We start from the raw sequence: 24,712 nt of genomic DNA, 5'->3' as shown, positions 1-24,712 counted from the left end.
GAAGAGAACTGGGCACTGTTATAGGTCATAGGAAGAGAACTGGGCACTGTTATAGGTTGATTGAAGGATAGAACTGGACACTGTTATAGGTCATAGGAAGAGAAGTGGGCACTGTTAGTGGTCAGAGGGAGATAGAACTGGACACTATTGGAGGTCGAATGAAGGATAGAACTAAACACTTGTATAGATAAAAAAGAATAGAACTGGACACTGTTAGTGGTCTAAGGGAAGGCTGAATTTGTCTCCGAGGGAAGGTAGGATTACTTACCACATAGCTACAAAGCCAATATGATACATGATCGAAAATTATTTAATACAAATTGGAGTCTGTAAAGAATCATTGTATTGGGTTTAGTAGGGGTTTAAAATAAGGATGAGTCATAATTCCTTCTAAGACAAGTTTTGATGTTCATATTCACATACATAATACCTATTTACAGTTCTCCATTCACAGCTCCACTGAAGTAAGAACAATATACAGACACTTTACTTGTATTCAAACATTAGCCTATGGTATTTATGGCCCAATAAAAGCATCTTGTCAGCTGAATATTTTAAAGGTTGTATCAATGTCCTTACCAGGAGATACAATCACGGATGTATAGATTAATGGTATCAGTAAGCTATAGAGCATGCAATCATTACGATATCCAGGAGCATGAATTTGTTTGCGGTCCCTTGTCAGTTCTATGATGTTTTATGCATTTTCTATATACTTTGATGCATTAAGTATTATGATACTGAAGGGGATATCCTACCTTTTTAAAGTGGTACACATTGATCTCCTTTCCAAAAGAATTTCCAGGCTGCTGATTAATGCTATATGTCTTTCCATGTATATTTGGAGTGAATTGATGGCAGTTTTGATTTCAAAATGTGTAATGAAGGCTTCAAAGAAAGATTAAGGGAGATAACTGTAAAACAAATATCAGTAATCCAAGATTATGACGTAAGATAACAGTTTTTTCAAAGGTTTTTAGTTAAAGAATACTAAATGTAAGATGTAGCTGCTATATCATAGGAAGATTTGACAGAAATATTGATGTACAAGGTATTTAGGGTTTGGTACTATTTACCTGAAAATCTTGCTTGATAAGGGTTTTTTCACTCACAACTGATGTCCTAGTATATATATTTTGAAGCCACTACACAGTCACTTGATCAAAATTAACGTCAGACCTTTTGCTTCATTGTATATTGGTACTTGAGAATTATAGCTTGCATGAAATGCTTTATTATGTATATATTTGACTAGAAATACTTTTTTTGGGCTGTATAGTTATATATCTACTGGTAAATGTACATCATAAGGAAACAACAAATTTACTGGATTGAGAAAGAAAACTCAGTTCCTGTTAGAAGTAATAGTTCTTTGTATCGGAATTCAAATAGAATTTTTATCCTGATAATGTATAAAAGCCTGAGTTTTACATTAGCACCTGGATCATGAATCTTGTTTTTTTGTTTTTGTTTTTGGTTTATGGTTTTTCTAATATCTAGAAAAAGAGTTCGCCACAATGTATTAATGCGCAGACAGCAATATTCCTAATGGCTTATGAAATGTGTGATTTCTGAGTCAGCAATTATAAGTGTGTTTTCCTTTATCATCAGTATAATTATAGAGTTGTCTCAGTCAATATTTAGCAAATCTGGAAAATTGATCTTCCACAGAAGTGCCCAAAAAATCTTGTTTTCCATCTTGATATAAAGCAAAAACTTATTTTCTGTGACTAGTGATACTTTATAAGAAGGATATAGTAATTAAATAATAGAAAACCAATTTTTAGTGAAAATGTACAAATAACGGGTGAATTTTCCTCGTGACCATCACCATGACCATTTTATATTGGCTCATAGAAAGTTTTCATAGGTTACAACTCCTACACCTATTAACCTGAGTACTGTACAGATTTTTAATGTGTTTTGTTGACAATTTTTATAGTGGAAATGAAAATTGTACAAATTTATAATGTGTTTTGTTGACAATATTTACAGTGGAGATTATGCAACGTTAAAAAGGATGTAAGCATTTCGGCACCACTTTTCCAGTGTGTGTCGCCACCTGTGTGTGTAACTCTGACTACAAAGTCTTTCCTATGTAGCCACCTCTTGGTGGACGTTTGTCATAATTGTTTGAAATATTTCTGTATTTTAGTTGATAACCATGATCATGTTTTCCATGTATTTTCTCCTAAATGTGTATTGTGTGCATTTTTGCCTCATTCAAACTCATTCAATTTTCGTTACCTGATTGATACGTCGCGTGATCTCAATTTTCTCCTGTTATAGATTTTTGTGTCACCTCAGCAGTTTTTCACTCTACAGATTTGTGTGTTTTGAAATTTTGAATGAATCACCGATTTATTTGGTTTGAATTTTACTATATTTCTTATTGATTTAAGTAATGGTTAGTTCTTTTGTCTTGTGTGAGGCACTAGGATGCATTATTTATTTAATCTGTTTAGAAACATGAAAATGTGATTTAAATTTAATTTTTCTTCCTGTGCTTTTTGTTGATTGTATTTCAGAATTTTTGCCTGATCATCCTAATTGACAGAAGTTAGAGTTATAAATGACTACTGAAATCTTACCTGTAATGTTTGTTCAAAGTTTCCACAAAAATTGTAACAGATCTATTAAAGTGTCAGTCACTATTGGACCAATGATAAAAATCTGAAAGGGACATCACCCATACTGTATTTGTGTACCACTGACAGCAAAGCCCTGTTGCTTCAATCATTAAACTTACATGTGAAGGAATGTCTAGAAATCTAGGTAAACATGTCTTTTGACCTGTTTGTATATTAATTAGCACTGTGCACAATATTATAATGACCTGAAGTAATGAAGTTATTAACAGGAGATAGACATTGTTATGGATAATGCATGCTTATTAAATGAAGTTTCAGAGAGGTACATAAATTGAAATGTACACAAGTATTAATATTTTGCATGTTGTAAGTGAAATGCAATGTTTTGTGCGGAAATATTTAATCATATATTAATCAAGATGATGTTGTTTGTGTATATAATATACTTGTATTTAATCTACCTTTCTTCATCAATCTAAGATGTGGTAAATTTTTTTAATATCTTTTTGAATGCAAAATCCCAGTCATGAAATTCTGTGTTGTTTTGATGCCTTAGATGATTTAATAACATGTCTTAAATTGAATTCCTGGGTGACTTGACTTCATAAATTATGAATATTATTATACAAGATGTGATGGCTATTCTGCCATTCCATTACAGATTCTTTAGTTGGAGTAATAAGAGTAAACAACAGGCACAGCCTCAACAAAGGCCAACAACTCCGAGTCCAAAGGTGGCGAGGCGTCGCGACAGCAATTCCAGCGATCGGTCACGTGATGTTAGCTCTGATGTCAGCGGTGGTGACTCCCCAGTGCACATGGCTGCTCCCCATCACTCGTACAGTACCAGTGACCTGAAGGAACTGGGCAACAACCAGAAACCCGCCCTTAACCAGGGGTAAGTTGTTCATATTTTTTTGTTATTATTTGTACATTGTGTTGATTATTGTATTTATTTTAATGGATGATTGATTTTAGTAGTTTTAGTTTATTGATATTTTCACATTACCATGTATTTTAGTTTTGATATGTTGATAATGTCACTGAAACAAGAAGTGGTTTTTTTTTAATCTTATAACCAGACCTGTATATATTCCTGTACTGGGTACTGAGCCCTTGTCTCCCCTCCAAACAATACGATGTTCACTTACACTTATAACCAGACCTGTATATATTCCTGTACTGGGAACTGAGCCCTTGTCTCCCCTCCAAACAATATGATGTTCACTTACACTTATAGCCAGACCTGTATATATTCCTGTACTGGGTACTGAGCCCTTGTCTCCCCTCCAAACAATACGATGTTCACTTACACTTATAACCAGACCTGTATATATTCCTGTACTGGGAACTGAGCCCTTGTCTCCCCTCCAAACAATACGATGTTCACTTACACTTATAACCAGACCTGTATATATTCCTGTACTGGGAACTGAGCCCTTGTCTCCCCTCCAAACAATATGATGTTCACTTACACTTATAACCAGACCTGTATATATTCCTGTACTGGGAACTGAGCCCTTGTCTCCCCTCCAATGTTCACTTACACTTATAACCAGACCTGTATATATTCCTGTACTGGGAACTGAGCCCTTGTCTCCCCTCCAATGTTCACTTACACATATAACCAGACCTGTATATATTCCTGTACTGGGAACTGAGCCCTTGTCTCCCCTCCAATGTTCACTTACACTTATAACCAGACCTGTATATATTCCTGTACTGGGAACTGAGCCCTTGTCTCCCCTACAAACAATATGATGTTCACTTACACTTATAGCCAGACCTGTATATATTCCTGTACTGGGAACTGAGCCCTTGTCTCCCCTCCAATGTTCACTTACACTTATAGCCAGACCTGTATATATTCCTGTACTGGGAACTGAGCCCTTGTCTCCCCTACAAACAATATGATGTTCACTTACACTTATAGCCAGACCTGTATATATTCCTGTACTGGGAACTGAGCCCTTGACTCCCCTCCAAACAATACGATGTTCACTTACACTTATAGCCAGACCTGTATGTATTCCTGTACTGGGAACTGAGCCCTTGTCTCCCCTACAAACAATACGATGTTCACTTACACTTATAACCAGACCTGTATATATTCCTGTACTGGGAACTGAGCCCTTGTCTTCCCTACAAACAATATGATGTTCCCAATCAGTAGTTATTACCTACCACCCTTTTCACACACATTCTTTTTCTTACATTGATTGTGTTTTTGGACTTGTAGGTCCGTTTAAATAGATTTGTTTTGTTACAATTTTTCACTTCTGTTGACTCTCCAGCTTTAAGGGGTCTGACAACAGTATTTCTATCAGGTAAGACACTGGCTTTGGTGAAGGCTTGCTGGTTCTGATTGTGCTATGCTAAAACATGGTACTGTTCTCTACAGAGCTAGCTGTTGTCACGTTATAATATTGTACTCACTAGGCTAGTGTTGTCACTGTCATTGTCCCACACATCACATTGGCTAGCTGTGGTCAAGTTATAATATAGTAAACAATAGGCTAGTTTTGTTGCTTTTATGATACTGTGCCCACACATCACATAGACTAGCTGTTGTAACTGTTATGATACTGTGCCCACACATCACATAGACTAGCTGTTGTAACTGTTATGATACTGTGCCCACACATCACATAGACTAGCTGTTGTAACTGTTATGATACTGTGCCCACACATCACATAGACTACCTGTTGTAACTGTTATGATACTGTGCCCACACATCACATAGACTAGCTGTTGTAACTGTTATGATACTGTGCCCACACATCACACAGACTAGATGTTGTCACTGTTATGATACTGTGCCCACACATCACACAGACTAGATGTTGTCACTGTTATGATACTGTGCCTAAACATCACATAGATTAGCTGTTGTAACTGTTATGATACAGTGCCCACACATCACATAGACTAGCTGTTGTAACTGTTATGATACTGTGCCCACACATCACACAGACTAGAAGTTGTCACTGTTATGATACTGTGCCCACACATCACATAGACTAGCTGTTGTCACTGTTATGATACTGTGCCCACACATCACACAGACTAGATGTTGTCACTGTTATGATACTGTGCCCACACATCACATAGACTAGCTGTTGTCACTGTTATGATATTGTACCCACACATCACACAGGCTAGCTGTTGTCACTGTTATGATATTGTACCCACACATCACACAGACTAGATGTTGTCACTGTTATGATACTGTGCCCACACATCACACAGACTAGATGTTGTCATGTTATGATACAGTGCCCACACATCACACAGACTAGATGTTGTCATGTTATGATATTGTGCCCACACATCACACAGACTAGATGTTGTAACTGTTATGATACTGTGACCACACATCACACAGACTAGATGTTGTCACTGTTATGATACTGTGCCTACACATCACACAGACTAGATGTTGTCACTGTTATGATATTGTGCCCACACATCACACAGACTAGATGTTGTCACTGTTATGATATTGTACCCACACATCACACAGACTAGATGTTGTCACTGTTATGATATTGTACCCACACATCACACAGACTAGCTGTTGTCACTGTTATGATATTGTACCCACACATCACACAGACTAGCTGTTGTCACTGTTATGATATTGTACCCACACATCACACAGACTAGATGTTGTCACTGTTATGATATTGTGCCCACACATCACACAGACTAGATGTTGTCACTGTTATGATACAGTGCCCACACATCACACAGACTAGATGTTGTCACTGTTATGATACTGTGCCCACACATCACACAGACTAGATGTTGTCATGTTATGATACTGTGCCCACACATCACACAGACTAGATGTTGTCATGTTATGATACACTGCCCACACATCACACAGACTAGATGTTGTCATGTTATGATATTGTACCCACACATCACACAGACTAGATGTTGTCACTGTTATGATATTGTACCCACACATCACACAGACTAGCTGTTGTCACTGTTATGATATTGTACCCACAAATAACATAGACTAAGCAATGTATCCTGGCTGGGTCACAGTTTGTCGGTATTAAGTATTATTACAAAGCTGCATGTCATTGCATTCAGATCCTTAATTCCATTTCCCATACTTTGTTGTCAACTACTTGTTTTAGTTCCTACATGAATACCAGAACTTGCTGATTTGCCATAGCTATGTCCAAACCTTCCTGTTTGCTTTGTTGTTTTTCTGTTTTTCATGTGGTGCATCTTGAACTATCTAGAAGGGAAACGGTTGATATACTTGTCTCTAAAATCTTATAGTCTTTTTAGTGACTTGGCACTCAGTATAAATTAATTTTTACACATTGCACCTCTGCAGAAGCCTGTTTCAACGCTCAGCTAGCCTAGATATGTGGAGGATGGATTCCAAGTCAGTAAACCAGGTGATAGCTTGTTACACCTGGCTGATAAACATGGCTGAAATGTTTCTTAAGTCAAAACTCTTCAAAGTCAAAGTAAAAATCACATTTTCTCTTATCTAGACAACTTTTTCAAATAAAAATAACTTTGTTTGGAGAGTTTTGATTGAAGGCAAAGTCAGCCAAATCTCAACATTAATTTATATCAATATTTACAAGACATATATTAGGATGGTATCCATACTCTTACCTGTTAAAATTTTGCAGTAACTTGAAGGATCTGTTCTATTTATATACTATATATCTACTTGTAATGTATGTAATTTACTTTATGAGATCTTCTGACATTAAAAAATTTGACCTGGTTATAATCTACTTGTCAACAATCTACTAGTCCACTTTTCATATTGCACTTTGACAATCTGTCTACCTGTTATCTGTCTGTTGACAATCTACCCGTCTATTATCTATATGTTGACAATCTACCCGTCTGTTATCTATGTGTTGACAATCTACCCGTCTGTTATCTGTTTGTTAACAATTTTCCTGTCTGTTATCTATGTGTTGACAACCTACCTGTCTGTTATCTGTCTCTTGACAATCTACCTGTCTGTTATCTATATGTTGACAATCTACCTGTCTGTTATCTATATGTTGAAAATCTACCCGTCTGTTATCTGTCTGTTAACAATTTTCCTGTCTGTTATCTATATGTTGACAATCTACCTGTCTGTTATCTGTCTGTTGACAATCTACCTATCTGTTATCTATGTGTTGACAATCTACCTGTCTGTTATCTATGTGTTGACAATCTACCTGTCTGTTATCTATATGTTGACAATCTACCCGTCTATTATCTGTCTGTTAACAATTTTCCTGTCTGTTATCTATGTGTTGACAATCTAACTGTCTGTTATCTATATGTTGACAATCTAATCTACCTGTCTGTTATCTATATGTTGACAATCTACCCGTCTGTTATCTGTCTGTTAACAATTTTCCTGTTAACAATCTATCTATTATCTATGTGTTGACAATCTACCTGTCTGTTGACAATCTACCTGTCTGTTATCTGTATGTTAACAATTTTCCTGTCTGTTATCTATATGTTGACAATCTACCTGTCTGTTATCTGTCTGTTAACTATTTTCCTGTCCGTTATCTACCTGTCTGTTGAGAATATACCTGTCGATAATCTATTTGTTGACAGTCTTCCTGTCCGTAAGCTGTCTGTAGATAATCTTCCTGTCCACAATTAGTGCCACAATTAATCTGTCTACAACCTTGTTGTCTACAATTTACCCGTCCAGAATTTATTTGTCCACGATCTGCCCACAACCTGTGTGTTCGCAATTTATCTTTCTACAACCTACCTGTTCTCAATCTACCTGTCCACAACCTGTCTGTTCGCAATTTACCAGTCCACAATCTACCTGTTCTCAACTTACCTGTCTACAACCTGTCTGTTTACAACTTACCTTCCCATAATCTACCTGTCCACATCCTACCTGTCCACAATTTATCTTGCAGTTCACAAACTACCTATTCAAAATCTGGCTGCAATGTTTTTGCTGTTATCAGATATGTCAGTTATTTCACTTATATCAAATTTCATATTCATTGTTGGAATGCTATTGATGTGCCAATAGAAAATTTGTTAGAATATTCTTATTACATTATTTTTATTGTTATTACATTATTTTTATTGTATCATTTATATGTATAGAACCATATGCTTTTAATACAATTTTTTGTCTAGTTCATATCATGTACCTGAATATTTCATTTCTTTCAAATTGTATGTAAAAATGATATCATGTATATTATTTCTGCTGTTCTGTCCAGGTTTTGTTGTTTTCAACTTTAAACTGAAATTTTCTGTCATATACTGGTACACTATGATGGGAACACCTGAACCAATTATAATGTGTTACAGATTAGTGGCAGAAATGACCACCTGTTCAGTTAAAGATTAAATCAATGATTTATTATACTTAGTGCACATTATATTTAAATGCTAAGAACCAAAGTTAACTTCTACAAAAACATTTTAGTAAACAGGTCTTCAGTTGTGTTGTATAGTGTTTTCATTATTATGTAGATTAAACCTATATAATCCAGATACCTGTATAAACTAAATCTACATTTAACACTATACATTTCTCTGTAAATTGAACATGTGTAATCCAGATACCTGTATAAACTAAATCTACATTCAACACTATACATTTCTCTGTAAATTGAACATGTGTAATCCAGATACCTGTATAAACTAAATCTACATTCAACACTATACATTTCTCTGTAAATTGAACATGTATAATCCAGATACCTGTATAAAACAGTTCTTCAACTCTGTCATTCAAGATGAATTCTTGTGTAGGTTGAACCTATGTAATCAGGACACCTTGTTGTAAAAGCGAGATCTCTAACTATATGTAGACAGTTTTTGTACAGATCAAATGCTTTGTAATACATCATGTTGTACCTATAGATGATCTTTCCTGATTCGGAATTTAATTTGATTTTCTATGAAAGAGATTTTGAATGCTGTACTCATTATTTACTATCTAGATATTCCCACAATAAGTAACAATCTAGTGAAGAATATTAAGTCTTAAGGAAGTTCCAGATAATTGCTGCCTTCAATAAAAGCTATTGGAATATTGTGTGTTTCAGCACCATTTCCCCTAATGTAAGACGTCGATCTGATGACCCTGGGCGTGGCAATGCACTTGCTAATAAACGACGTAGCAACCTGGAAGTACCAAGGCCCTACCCTCTCACCTCGACAACTGACAAACGCAAGTCTGAGAGTGTGCCATTCAAGACAAACAGCATTGCTCCCCTCGCGGAGAAGTAATTCACTAAAATACTAACTGTTAAGCGTGTCAGTTGCATTTTTCCACATTCTAAGTACTATAACTTAATTGGAATCTTTCATGTTTACACAATTTTGAAAACCGTTTGTCCCTTCAACACATTCTTATTATTGGGAAATTAAATTTCTTACACTTGTTTATGTTGATTGCCCACCGCCATGTTGTTTTATAATGTGTTTAGTGTTGACTGTGTGCACCTATAGAAACACATTCGTTAACAATCACATTTCTGTAGCATTGGTGTCTTTTTATATTCTAAAGAGACCAGTGTGTTACACACATTCCCTTTTTGCACCTTTTTTCACTTTTCCTCCAAGTAATATTGTGCATGGGTTTGGTTGTTGACCTGTTTGTCTTTACCTGTGAAGTTTCTCTAGCTCATGGTTTTAGAGGATGAGTCACTTACAATTATGTTGTTGTTAGTCCTAGTGTACTGTGCTATACAGAGGGCCTGCCTGGGTCGCTGAACCACACCATATCCCAACATTATAGGTACCCATACAACAATTCAGTCTATATTTGTGATCAAGTTTCAAGACTTTTGAAAAAAAAATTACTTTTGCATCAGCTGGTTATATCTGAAGTGTTTCAAATTCATTTTAAACAAGTTCTTTTTTCAACAATGAATGCTCTGGTAAAAATCAGAATTGGTTTTAGATGTGAGTGACAACGAAAACTGTGTAAAATGACTCGTCTTCACTGTTCTCTGATCTTCTCTTGCTTTGTCATCAGGGAATGGTTTACGTTATCCTTTTGCCTTATAAAAGTGATCAGTGAATCTTTCTTCTATATTTCCTTGCTATAATTCAGTAATCAAAATTGCCCTTTGAACTTTACTTGCTATATTTCCGTAATTAACCAATTGTCCTTTGATCTCTCCTTGCTGTGTTCCTTGTTATACTTGATTGATTGGTGAGTTGTTTTTAGATCATCTATCAATATTGATATCATGTTTGTAATTTCTTGAAATTTGAGCATGTTATTTTAACTTTCAAGTACATTCTTATTGATATGCATAATTAATTTTGGTCTTCTCATTTCTTTTAAAAGTTTTTAAAACACATTTGAGCATCTCTTTTGGGAGTAAATGATAGGATTTTTAGATATATGTAGATAGCAGGAACTATTTGATAGTTATTTGATTCATCTACAGAAGGTTTTATTTCAAAGACAGATGCATTTTCACGATCGAAGTAACTATATCTTCTCACTCAATGTATACAAAAGTGATCGCAGATGACTAACAGACCTGTACTCTCGTTTCTTGTACGGTTATCACATTTTGATATTATGTACTGTGCATTTTATCAATTCAAATTTTTTTTTATAATGTTAATATATCAAATATATATAAACTTACACTATACCTTTGTTATGACCTGTTAATGTATCTTTAGTGAATGTATGATCAGATTGTTAAAATACACTAGAAAATTTGCAGGCTTTCTTGAAGATATGTGTCGATGGTGGATGAATATAAGGCATCACACCTACATTTATTGTAATACAATATGATCACCTTATGACATAGTGTCATTACAGTAATACCAGATGAAATACTGTTTTTACAATTATTAGCCGTAATTAAACCTCAAATCATTTAAATAGGAGGGTGATTATAGAAACAAAGCAGTATTCTTATGACAGAAGCTTTCACGACAAACAACCAACAGAGAAAATGGTTATTATTTTCTGTTTTTCTGGTATATTCCAAAATGATTAGAGGATAAACCTGTCTCCTACAAAGAAGGATTCTGTATGTTTGTGCTCTAATTGACATAGGATCATGAGTTATTGTAATTATCGCACATGACATTTATCTATATTTAGACATCAGTGACCAATACATGTTCAAACTGAACAGAAACTTAACATATACATCACGTTTGCTAGAGGTAGGTTTGTGTAAAAAGTACTTTGTGATGTGTTGTTCCACTGACACAGGGCTGTTGTGAAACATATCTATAACAAAGCCAGTGAACATTTACTGGTAGTTAAAACATATTGGTTTTCTCAGCGTTATCAATTAACACAGTGTGTTATGGTGCATGTTCCAAGCTGTGTTAATGTTTTATAAAAATCTGATTTGATAATACAAAATCAAATCACCGTGAAACTTTTTGATAAAGGAGTCCACATGATTTATATGTCCTATTTCAAATTTTTTTATCATGATAGGATTGTTAATATCTTTTTCATTGTCAACAAATCAGTATTAAATATATGATATTTGGACAGCATTTTTAATAAGACATGATTATTAAAACTGTGCCAAGCTTATCCAACTTTTACGTCTTCAATATTTGAAATTTCTCATTCTAATGAAGATCTCTCTAATTTAGTTTGTTTTAGGTCACCTTAGACAAAGTCTCATGGTGACCTATGGCAGTCACTTTTGTCCAGCGTCGTACGTCTGTAAACAATTCAACATTTTCAACTTCTTCTCATAAATCCCTAAACCAAATTCAATGAAATATGGTAGAAACCTTTCCTGACCGAAGATGAACCAGAATTGTGACTTATAAAGTCCCCACACCACAGGGGCCCAAGGGGCAGGGTAAGAAAGGGATCAAATTGACCTGAATTTCAAAAATATTCTTCTCAACACCCAGATTTGGTAGAATCAAATACTCTTCATAGATGGAAGCATCTTAAGGTGCTTTACCAAAATTGTGAATTTCATGGCACAAGGGTCTCGCATTTCCCAGTGGGAAGGGGGTAAATTTACCAAAGTTTTTTGTTTTTCTTGAAATATGGGGAAAATTTTAATCTGTTTTGGGTGTATATAAAAATCCATGTTTAGATTTTAAGAAGTGATACTAAAAATCAGATATGTCATTACGTCTTTAAAGATAATGTTAAATAATGTATTCATATATACTTGTGCAACAACATGTCATTGTTTTTATACTTTTTTCTCTGGGACCTTATTACCAGTTTTAGAAATTTTTAAAAGAAGGTATGGAAAATATGTAATGAAACAAATACTTCCTTGTTTACAAAAGACAAGTGTAGGTAAGACACAGCTTTTGTTATGAGAAGTTTATCTGATGTCACAGGCCATTGTGCAATATAACCCATCCATCAAAAATTTCCTCATAACTTTATGTTCATTTGGCCCCTGTGCAATATGATTCATATACAATGTATCGCAAACAGCCTTCTACGTGTTTAATTTGCTACAGGCCCCTGTGCAATATGACTCTTCTAATTACATATTATAACAAAGCTGCTGTTTCCTTTTCAGTACAAACCATGTATTATAGATAACTGTTTATCTACAGACCCCAGTGTAACATGATCCAATTATTATAAACATTTTCCTGACTATTATGTGCTGCATGTCCTTGTGTAATGTGAACAAATTTTCTCTTGTTACTTTACAATATGAACCTTTTATTACAAACGTCTTACATTCTTCATGTTCCTGTGCTATATGGTAAATAGTTTCTTTACTATAATGTGCTGCATGAGGAACCATTTGTCATTAAAATTTCCTAACAACAATATGCTACAGGCCCCTGTGCAATATGAATCATTTGTCATAAAAATGTCCTTACTATAACAAGCTAGAGGTCCCTGTGCAATATGAAAACAATATCAAACAGGATCCAGTGCAAAATGAACCACCTGTCATAAAATTTCCTTACTAGAATATGCTGCATGCTTCTGTGAAGAAGGAACCATCTAGTTAGATGTCTAGTTATTTTCACGGAGTCAGTGCTTACGAAGTAAATTGTCTCATTTTTTTGGAGATTACCATTCCACATTATAATAGGAGGTTATAGATTATTGTCATCACCATGTCTTTTGATAGGTATTTTATATTTGTTAAGTTTATTGTAACAGTTCTTTCATTTGGCTGAAGATGTTTTGAGCTGTTTTTTTTATATAATTTTAATATGTTGAATTTTTGTGCCAGGAAGGATTATGATATTGTTGCTCTGAGTATATATATGAACACACAATGGTAGATATTTACAAACACATGTGTTTTTGTTACTCTAGTCAAAACCTATTTTAATTCCACATCTAAAAGTACATTGTTTTTTTTATAGATTTCTTAGAATCTTACATTTCCTTTTTCCCTTTTTTATTGGAAAATTACTGTAAATTTTCTTTTTCCTTCTATATTTTAAATCACTGACGTTTATAGTTGCCACTGGTTGACTTTGTTTACCATAATGGTATTAGATGACAACCACCTTTTTAGAGAACTAACTACTAGTAGTATTTATCTTCCCTTTCCTTTGATACTTTTTTTTGTATTTTCTAGTATGGAAAGCATTTTGAAAATTAATGATATTACATAGCAATGATGCTAATGCCATGACGTTGATGCCATGATGTTGATGCAATGTCTTGCATGCCATTGTTACCCCAAGTCTTGGCGTTTGTGATGAAAATGCCATTTCATGCTTTTTTCTTTTTCCCCCCCCCTCATCGAAGTCATGACATACGGTATTATTTTGTTGAACAGTATGTTAACATGTAGTGTATAGCTTCAATAATTCTCTTGTTGGTAACAGATACATCACTTTAATTGCTATGGAATCAATTGTAATTATATATATACAAGGGGCAAACACTGGAGAGCCCACATAGATAATCAGTATATGTATGCCATTGGATACAGTTATAGTTTATCCTTCTAAATCTTTAGAAAGAGATTTTTTTAATTATTTTTTCATTTCATTTAAAGATAGCATTCTTATAATGACATTCCATATCAATGGTATTTTAGGTTTGAAGCAGAAATATGATTTGTACTAACAATCATTTGCTTTGAGTACCTACCTGTTTAAACAGGTAGTTTGTACAATATGGTTCATGCCAAGTCTGCTCATCTTTGAAATATGTTTCTGACATAACCATATCTTCAACAAGCAATGTGGAACTAGCTACAATAGTTTAGTGAGTACATGTGTATATATATTGTACATGATCAACTATTGTACTGAATAATAGCAGCTATAAGGCTTTATATGTAATGTTTGTTAATTGTTAAAAGGGAAATAAGCCCAATGGTGTAAATCTGGCCATCAACGGGTATTGCAGTAAACCAGTCTGCCCATCAAGTGGTATTGTAGTGAACCAATATGGCCACCAAGTGGTATTGTAGTGAACCAATATGGCTACAGACAGGATCAAACACCTACATCATTCAGTCCATATCAAGTGAATTTATATTTTGTACCACAACCTCTACATTTTCAGCCAAATCTTCTTAATCAGGAAAAAAAAATCAAATATTGATTTCTGATGTATCACTGTTCTAAAATTGTACCTTGAAACTTTTGTTTTTCAATAAATTTTAACACAACAAAAACATCTCCTCTATATGTGTGATTAATGTTGTAAAAGGAGAGATGTAGCGTTAGCTTAAAGCTCAACATATCATGGATGACTGATGATAAGCCCAGGGTCTATAGAAAAGGGGTCAGACATGGGTCCTTATCTTACTGAATACAGTTATTTTCACTATTACAGACCTGAGGATTTCTCTTTAGCTTTAGGGTAGATCATAGTTACGTCTACCTAAGGAGGAAACTCTTGATTGTCTAACTCAAGACTATCGGTAGCTTGACAGTAGTACAGGGAAATCTCTACCCAAGATGGAGATTGTTTGGGGAGTTTGGATGGATATCAATAATATATAACAAGCTGTATGATAAGTGTGATTTCAATTTCTCTATTGTAAATTTTCCATTTCTGGAAGATCATCATTCCTGCATCCTGTACCTATAGTGTTTACCTATATGTTTTAGTTGACTTGATACTCAGACTTATTTCAATAACACAATTTCATGCAAGATGTCAGCAACTGACAGGCAAACTCACAACACATTATTTCTAGAGATGCAAGTTGACGAAAACAATAGGGAAGTTTTATGGTCATCATAGTGATCTCATTGCAAAATAATCATAAGGGAATGTGACATTACCTGCTTTTATTGACCCAAGCAGCAGAAGACACTCTTCTGAAACACCTGGTCTTCTTCACCTTGTACTTTTTCAGGTGTCACATGTGAATCTCTCTTTTGTTCCTATTTTGCCCTAGTTTTATTGAATTTGAATTTAGATCATGATTCTGTTGACATGTTGGCATTTTCCTGTTGTACTTATGAGCATGGTATAATGGGTGATTTAGAGTCAACAAGATAATCCTAACTCCAGGGATAATCTAAACTACATGGATAAACTTGATAATCCAAACTTCAGCGATAAACAAGATAATCCTAACTCCAAGGACAATCCAAACTCTAGGGTAAACAAGATAATCCTAACTCCAGGGACAATCCAAACTCTAGGGTAAACAAGATAATCCTAACTCCAGGGACAATCCAAACTCTAGGGTAAACAAGATAATCCTAACTCCAAGGACAATCCAAACTCTAGGGTAAACAAGATAATCCTAACTCCAGGGACAAACAAGATAATCTAAACTCTGAGGTAAACAAGATAATGTTGTATGAATGTTGTATTTTAATGTCAAAATTGACTTCAAGGAAATCCCAACCAAGTTTGAATGTCCAGAAATCCAAAGATAAAAATCCTTAACCATGGATAGAAACTTCACCAACATTAACAATGAAAATAAATCTTCCTTATCTCAACTGAATTTCACCACAGAGTGGGTTTATGACCGAACTAGGGCTTATCATCAGTGACATATGATACTTATAAATATACATCATAATCTGTGATTACACAAGTGCTAGTTATGAAGTTATGGCATAGGGAATAGAATTTTGAAATTAAGCATATTCTGTAATATGATCTGTATTTCCTATGAAAACTGATTAAAATATGGACCTATCAACTTAATGTAGACATGATACTGGTGATACAATCGACTTCAGTCACTACATGTGGTGTATTTTATGAAAACAATATTGTAACAGTAGTCAGATAACCACAAACTCCAGTTTATTTTTTTAACTATTCCCAAGATATATTTTACCAAGTTATCAAATTTTTTTATATTTAATGATGATCTTCTTATTGGATTTATTATAATCAGATGTATTTTTTGTACATTGTACAGAAGGTTATTTTTTCCATGACCTCTTGCACTTTTAGGAAATCCCTTGAATAGCAAATATCATTGAACTATAAGATAATTACATATAGTTATTGGTGCTGCTATTGTTTATGTCTTTCAAACATAAAAAAAAATTATTTTCTTTTTAGGAATATAATCATACCATTTTTGATTAATGAAAATAAGATAAAATGTAAATGTTCTTTACCAATTTCATTCATTGAAACCAGATTGTTTTAATATGTATTATATATGATTATCACAAAGACCAATAATTTGTTACATACACACTATATACAGAACAATATTTAGGGGGTTACCAGTACCATAGTACTATTCTGTAATTGGAGGGATGGTTGGTGTAAATATGATAGCAGTATATAACCTTTCATCTTTTACTTTCTATTTTAATTTCTTGTGAATTCTTTTCTTTGTTAAGACATTCGGTAAAATAAAATCTAGTCAGTTACACGATATCATTGAGAGTTTGTCATCATTTACACATGTTCCATCTGTTTTGTTTACTTTTACAATAGACAAGATCAGGTGGATAATTATGTACCATTAGTAGCCCTTCAAGTAGATATTCAGCACATGTGGGCCTTACACACTTTCACTTTTTAAGTATATTCAGCCTACCTGTTGGTGTGGTGATAAAATGAAAGCATGACACAGGCAAAATTGTAGGAAAAAATCCATTTCACAAATTCCAATAGTTTGCCACATATTGAACAGACACAGAATAAACACAAGAAGGATACCCAGATGATATTTTTACTCAACTTTCTAAGAGTGAGATGAACTCTAGTGGGACAGTTTGCTACCTTAAAGGCCAAGCCATGTTTACGACTAATTTGAAAACAGATTTGATACATAAGTTAACAATTTCTACAATTTTTATGTGAAAACACTGAAGTTGAGCTTACAAATAAGTATCTTGATTTAAGTACATGTCCAGTAGTGATAGATAATCTGTATCACTATATTTCTTAAAGAATAGTAAAACAAGAGTATCAGTGAAACTGAACAGGAATTTATTGGACACAAAATTTTCACAAAGGGCAATAACTCTGTAATTAAGGGGTTGTGGGCTCTGAATTTGGCACACTGTACAAGGTCTTAGTATGATCTATGTATACTCAAGTTTGGTTATCCTAGTTTCATTGCAAACAAAGCTATGCACCGAACACAACATTTTAACAAAGAACAGTAACTCTGTAATTATTGGGTTGATGATCCTGAATTAGGTACAATGCACATCCATCCCCTTAGTATGGCCAATGTACACACCAAGTTCCATGATACTTGCTTAAATGTGACCAATGTGATGCTCCAGACACGAAAGAAAGAACAATGACACACCAAGGATCCATGATACTTGCCCCCAATGTGAAAATTTTCCAGGAACACAAAGTAACTCTGTAATTATACTTCAATGCACATCCATCCCCTTAGCCACACACCAAGTTCCATGATACTTGCTTAAATGTGACCAATGTGATGCTCCAGAAAATTTTCCAGGAACATACAAATACTTCCATGCACGTGGACCGGAGGGCACATTTCAACACATCCGTGACAAAGAACAGTGTACTAAATGTAGTACGGACATTATGGCCCCACTCCTCATAAACCATATTAATTGTTATACAATTATCAGCAGCAAAGATCTCAACACAGAAATGCTAAACATCATCATCTATTATTATAGTCTTGATTTCCTTCAAAATGAGGATTTATTTTTTACGTTACAAAACAACCTCACTTAGGTGGCGCTGGAGTAACCTTCTTTGCGTTAAACTTATCAATGTATACGTAGCTACTGCCATAGTTATATGCCATGTATCAATTCCTTGACTGGTTCTTCTATCAAAAAACGTTACAGTATGTGTGGTCAAAAATATTAAGATACTCAAAGTCACAATAACGTATCAATATGTATACGTATTAATATATGTGTAGATACCTCTATCCTGTTGAAATTTGGGCGAGGTCACCAACAATCGATCTCTGAAGAAAACACCACACATGATATAGTCAATCACATTTAAAATGAAACAGAAGTTGAGATATAAACCAGAAATCCACTGATGGAGTTATCTCCCTTCACAATACTATCATCCTTAACTCCCTATAGTTTGGCTGGGAAATGTAGGGGCGGGCTCAGTTTAATGCATGATATACCATACAGAAAATGTTGGTATACTACCATACACAATGCGTTAAGCTTATTTTGAATTTGAATTTTTATTTTATTTTTTAGTAAAATTCGCTCATTCTATAAACATTCTATACACATTGCTGATATTAAGCGGAAGTCAACAAAATCCGACTGGTCCATTTCATTAGTGTTGTCCTCCAGTTAGGATATGAAAAAATATACACTAAACTTTATATTACATTTGTAATGTCACGCCATGATGTCACACCATAGACTGTCTCGTAACTTACCAATATGCTATAATATCATACAATAGCCTGTCTAGGCTACACATAAAACCACATTTATGCCATAAATCTTCGCCCTTGCATTCTCTTACAGTTACAATTAGTTCCATGGTGTACTCGTAAGGCTTCAATTATGGACAAATCCTTTCTCGTCAAACTCTTCGACAATATGCTCAACATTCCTTACCCTGCCCTCGATACTCCAGGGGTAACGATCATATTCGCTCTCTGTACCCCTGGAACATATCGTGGCAAAACTGACACCTTTTGGATAAGACGAAGAGTCTCGGGATCGCATAACGGTATATTATAATGTCTTTGGAGTTGGGTGTCACTCCTTTGTAATCTTCGAAAGGAGCGTATCAGCCTATGGTCAGTCACTTATATATGATATCTTTATATATAAATGTATATGGAATACATATTTGAATTTTAGGTAGGGTAATGATTCCGCAGTTGGAATTGAAATGAGACTCGGTTTCTAAAGATGCCGATCACGATTCGGCAGCGTATAGGTTAGCGAAAGCTGTTCAGATAAATCAGTTTAAACTTTTTAGTTAGATTTGAAACAAATATGGACCGCTCGTTCTGGTTCGATGTCACGGTGTGAAAGGCATCACGTGACAAATGCCGCCAACTTGCAGAGTTTATTTCCAGATGATTGGACAGGGTTAATTGTCTACACGGGTCAGTTTGCTAATTTGTCATAACATTTTCACAATATACATTACGTTCGGGAGATCAACTGTGGTTGATCTTCACCTGTTATTTGGTGTCATTTGACATAAGCACAATCTCTGAGATTAAATATGAGCAATATTCGTTTCTGTCTACAGTTAGGTCATCCCTCAACAGACGGTCGTCTTAGTTTGATATTAAAAGAAACCAGTTCAGCATTTTGTATAACGTCAAATCTTCTTCTCGAGATTATCAAAAATGGTTTGCAGCCGTCTTGGTTGTAGGGTACTTGTCAGACACCCGTCAGTTTTGATAGATGTAGTTGTTGCCTTCACGACCAGTCAAAGTATGGTTATTTATAACATATTTTCGAAATATGTATTTCAAATCAAACATGTAGTGTTTGAAACAGAAAGATATTGCAAATTGATTACATAACAATATTGGACAGCAGCCAACTCCCCTCTCCTTTCTCGTCGTTTTGGAGATATTACGAAGGTAGTAATTTGAACGAAAAACCTGCCAAATTATTTAAATGAATCAGTTTAAAATAATTATGTGATATCGAGTGTTCAATAATAATGATTGACAAAAATAATTATGACTGAATTAGCGCTTTACTATCCACATTTCGTTCTCGCACCACATGTGGTGCCCATCACACACAAGGAATGCATGTGATAATCAAGGTTTAAAAATTGTTCACCTCTTCAAAAATTTACTAACGAAACAGCCTACATATCACACAAATGGTGATCTAATTTATCCAATCACAATCCATTGTGAAGCATGTCATCAAGCTATAACGATTAAAAATAGTCTGAATACTTTTTCTCCGTGTACGTTCACAAATCCTAGCACCGAAAATATTCTTATGTCGTCAGCCCGGAAATGGAAAATGGATGCAAGTTTTGTTATGTGTTTTGTGTCAGTAAACGGATCTTGCTCCTCAATCTGTAGGTGCTGTACTGAATACATTATCCATTGGTAGCAGATATTTAGTGATGAGATAGTAAACAGCCTCTTCGTCTTCCGAAGAGAACAGAAGTCTACGCCTCCCAAGTCTTTGTCGTCGACAGGACATCGAACTGTGATTCGCGAGTCGTGGCGTCGAAGGCAGAGGGGATAAAAAGGAATGTTCTGATGGTGACACGACAGGGGTTGAGGTCAGTCTTGGAGAGAACAGCGGGTACATGAGGTCTGGGTTCGTCTCCAGGGAAAGTCTTGTCTTCGGTGTATTTGGATTTCTGAAATCATCTGCCGTAGGTTTCATAAAAGTGGAAGACCTGCTTTCGTTGTACATGTCTCCGGGAAAATTAAGGTTACCTAGCGGGGACAATGACGTAAAGGTTTTCACCAATTTATCCGGAGACGTGAATGCCACCATGTCTTCAAGAGATCCTGCCGAGAAATCAGATGATTTCTGAAAGTAACCCCGATGAAAGAAGTGATCGAATCCGGAATGCCATGAATATGATTGTCTGTTGAAAAATGGCCGTGATGGATTTTGTCCAACATTTGGTCCTGCGAAAGTTTCCGATCTTTCATTGCGAGGACCGGTGCTAATACTTGTCCGATGTAGGATGTCTATCTTGTTGGAAGTGCCTGCATCCATCTTGTCTCATACAAATGACTGTTCTGAAACATTCCATTGCCAATTCGCATAAGGTCTCCGTCTTCTCACACCAGCTTGAAAAGGTGTTGGTGGTAGAGATATTCCCCTCCAAATCGTTGCATTGTTTTTGCTCAACGTATCGTCATAGTGATGTTGCTATTGGTAATTTTCACTGGTATAGTAATTTTTCCCGGTATATTGGCCTGCCGATCAGGCGAAGACATTTCCCGCGCAAAATACATTTGATAAAACAATTTTGTGGTCTCCGTCAGTCCAGAAACAAATCTACGGATTGGGTAACGTGTATATGATAAACGAGTCGGTTCTTAACGATCACATGTTATTACACTCTGTCATCTATTAACCATAATTGATATGCAACATCGTCAGCACAGATGTCAAATGAATGTCGCACAAGCGTACGTTAAACCACGCCCCTTATTCGATTTATCTGCAAATCAAAAATTGTTTCATGAACTGATTGCCAATCAATTGTCATATTGTAAGTCCGTTGAGCAACCGTTTTCAAATGTCTGTACAGGACAGTCATATTTGAACAAAAATGTGTACAAAAATGCTAGCTGAAAATGTGAAGAAACGGCGACCAGTATATAACTTCTTTAAATTATTTCCCTAAGTAATGGAAGGTAACACGTCCTTTCATGAACAAGGGGAACCAAAATGGAATCTTTTTGTTCCTTTTATTGTTTTATAAAGGGGCTCCACACCAGTGATTACAATGAGTTTATACGGGAAATATAAAATGTAACCAACAAATTATAGTTCATATGTATGTATCCAGTAATGAAATAGACTCAAACTTCAATTTGGTATTGCTCCAACTTTTAGTTCTTCAGTCCATCAGAATTTTAAAATATGTAACTATTTCCCCATTTTGCCTATTCAAAATGGACATTATGTCTTATACTGTTACAAGAAGACATAAAGGTGTCATAGGTGGAAGTGCAGACCAAAGCAAGTTGATTGTTTGCTGCTATCATTTCAACAGTTTAAATTTTCTTATCAAAACAAAAGTGCTGTTGATAATAATTTTGGTTAGATAATTAAAATCCGAGTCTTAAACATAAAAGTTCTGTCTGCATGAAGAATCTAAACTATGTAGTAAGCCTATCCACACTTCCTAAAGTTAAATTCACATTTGTTTATTGTAACAATATATCCATCAATTATCCCGATTTGGTTGTTAGAACCACACATTTCACACTCATCTCAGAAAAGAAGCGCATCCATTAGCTGTAAGCTGCAACTGCCACCTCGGTGAATATGCCAAATCTTCTCCCAGGAAACAAGTCCAACTTACACAGAGAAAACCGAAGTCTATCCCACATTTACTGCCAAATCTTCAAATCTCCAGTAGACAGGACAGCTATTGTGAGTCTTTCTAATGTTGTATTAAACAAACATCAATATGTGGTACTTTCTAGGGACTTACTGAAACCACAGAGCTATCCGGACTCAATATACGCCACTAACTACGTACATTCTGTTATACTTTATATAACCGCTAGCTTGTTGAGTGCTTTATTCTTTAGATATTGCATCTTCATTGTGTGATTTTTATTTAAGAGCTGAACATTATTGCCCTACCTATACATAGCTGAGAAGGTATTTACACACAGAGTTTGGCTAGACTCCTACATAACCTATCATTTTGCTTACCATTGTAGTTATATTTTCTACATACTATGATCAGTCTTTATTTGCTACATGACTGAATTATTTATTATGAGATCAACAAGAGATCTTTATTCAACAGCTAATTGTTTATATATGTCCTTATAAAGGCTACAGTTTCACTTTTACATCCATAATATGTTGCTTTCATGACGTCACCAATCTATGTTGTTTTAACCCACATTGATGGAGTCTATTCATTGTTCATGACATCACTATTCTATGTTGGTTTCATGACATCACCAATCTATGTTGTTTTAACCCACATTGATGGAGTCTATTCATTATTCATGACATCACTTTTCTATGTTGCTTTCATGACGTCACCAATCTATGTTGTTTTTGCCCACATTAATGATGTCTATTCATTGTTCATGACATCACTTTTCTATGTTTCTTTCATGACGTCACCAATCTATGTTGTTTTTACCCACATTAAAATATAAACTTTATTTGTTTTACAACAATTGCGAAACAAGTTATTTAAACTTATACTAATCACTCTTGTTGGCCCGGATGTAAGCGCGCGAGGGGCCTTATTATGGGAGGAAACCGGAGTACCCGGGGAAAACCCACGCGGTCGAACAGGTGACCCCTTACCTTTTCACGTCCGTTCCGGGAATCGAACCCCGGTCGGCTAGGTGAAAGGCGAGTGCGTTAACACTGCGCCACCCGACCACCCACATTGATGGAGTCTATTCATTATTCATGACATCACTTTTCTATGTTGCTTTCATGACGTCACCAATCTATGTTGTTTTTACCCACATTGATGATGTAATAATCCGGTCATGGGTCACTTGGATCAGAAACATGTCAACAACTTGACGCATGAATAAATTGTGAATTGAGAAGGAGCTGTTTGTGTTGTCTTCACTCTCGAACTACATTCATCTGTAAAGAGTTTTAGTTATTACAATTTCTTAAGAAGCACTGGATTATTTCCCCTGGTCCTTAGTTGTGCCCTTTTGATGTTGGAAATGATAATAAAAACAAAATGATTGGCAGGCAGCCATGTAGGATTTTGACCATGAAATTTTGTATCAGTATTTCTTCTGAAATAATGAATGGATCTTTAAGGTTCATACGTACGTAACCATTTCTAATCAAAGCTCAAATTCCTTATTATTAAATGCAAAAACAAAGGCAAGAAGAGAAAAGAATAGAAATTATCCAACTTTTGAGAACAAAATAAAGATAAAAAAATAGTGGGCATCAAGATCCATCTAGGATCTCTTGTTCAAATTTATAATGCAAATAAGACACACAGGAAACTAATTAGAAGATTAAAGTATCCCCTTTGAAGAAGAAATTAAAAAAAAAGCTTTAAACAACAAACAAAAACAAAGACACGAGAAAA

General features: G+C 35.0%; 1 protein-coding gene across 1 annotated transcript in view; it reads left to right on the top strand.

Annotated features, from left to right (window-relative positions):
- The window catches only part of LOC132561055 (regulator of G-protein signaling 7-like), a 77,499-nt gene extending 65,341 nt beyond the window's left edge, over nucleotides 1-12,158 (top strand). The window contains exons 14-15 of the mRNA XM_060225775.1: nucleotides 3,253-3,489; nucleotides 9,669-12,158. Of these exons, the coding sequence (XP_060081758.1) occupies nucleotides 3,253-3,489; nucleotides 9,669-9,852 (421 nt within the window). The 3' untranslated portion in view covers nucleotides 9,853-12,158. The remainder of the gene's footprint in view (nucleotides 1-3,252; nucleotides 3,490-9,668) is intronic.
- The last annotated feature ends 12,554 nt before the right edge of the window (nucleotides 12,159-24,712 follow it).

This window comes from Ylistrum balloti, unplaced genomic scaffold, assembly GCF_031769215.1.
Source record: "Ylistrum balloti isolate Yb309-2 unplaced genomic scaffold, AGI_CSIRO_Ybal_v1 Utg371144, whole genome shotgun sequence".
NCBI classification, from domain to species: Eukaryota; Metazoa; Mollusca; class Bivalvia; order Pectinida; family Pectinidae; genus Ylistrum; species Ylistrum balloti.
Note: the sequence above shows the minus strand (reverse complement) of the source record. Positions and strands in the feature narration are given on the sequence as shown.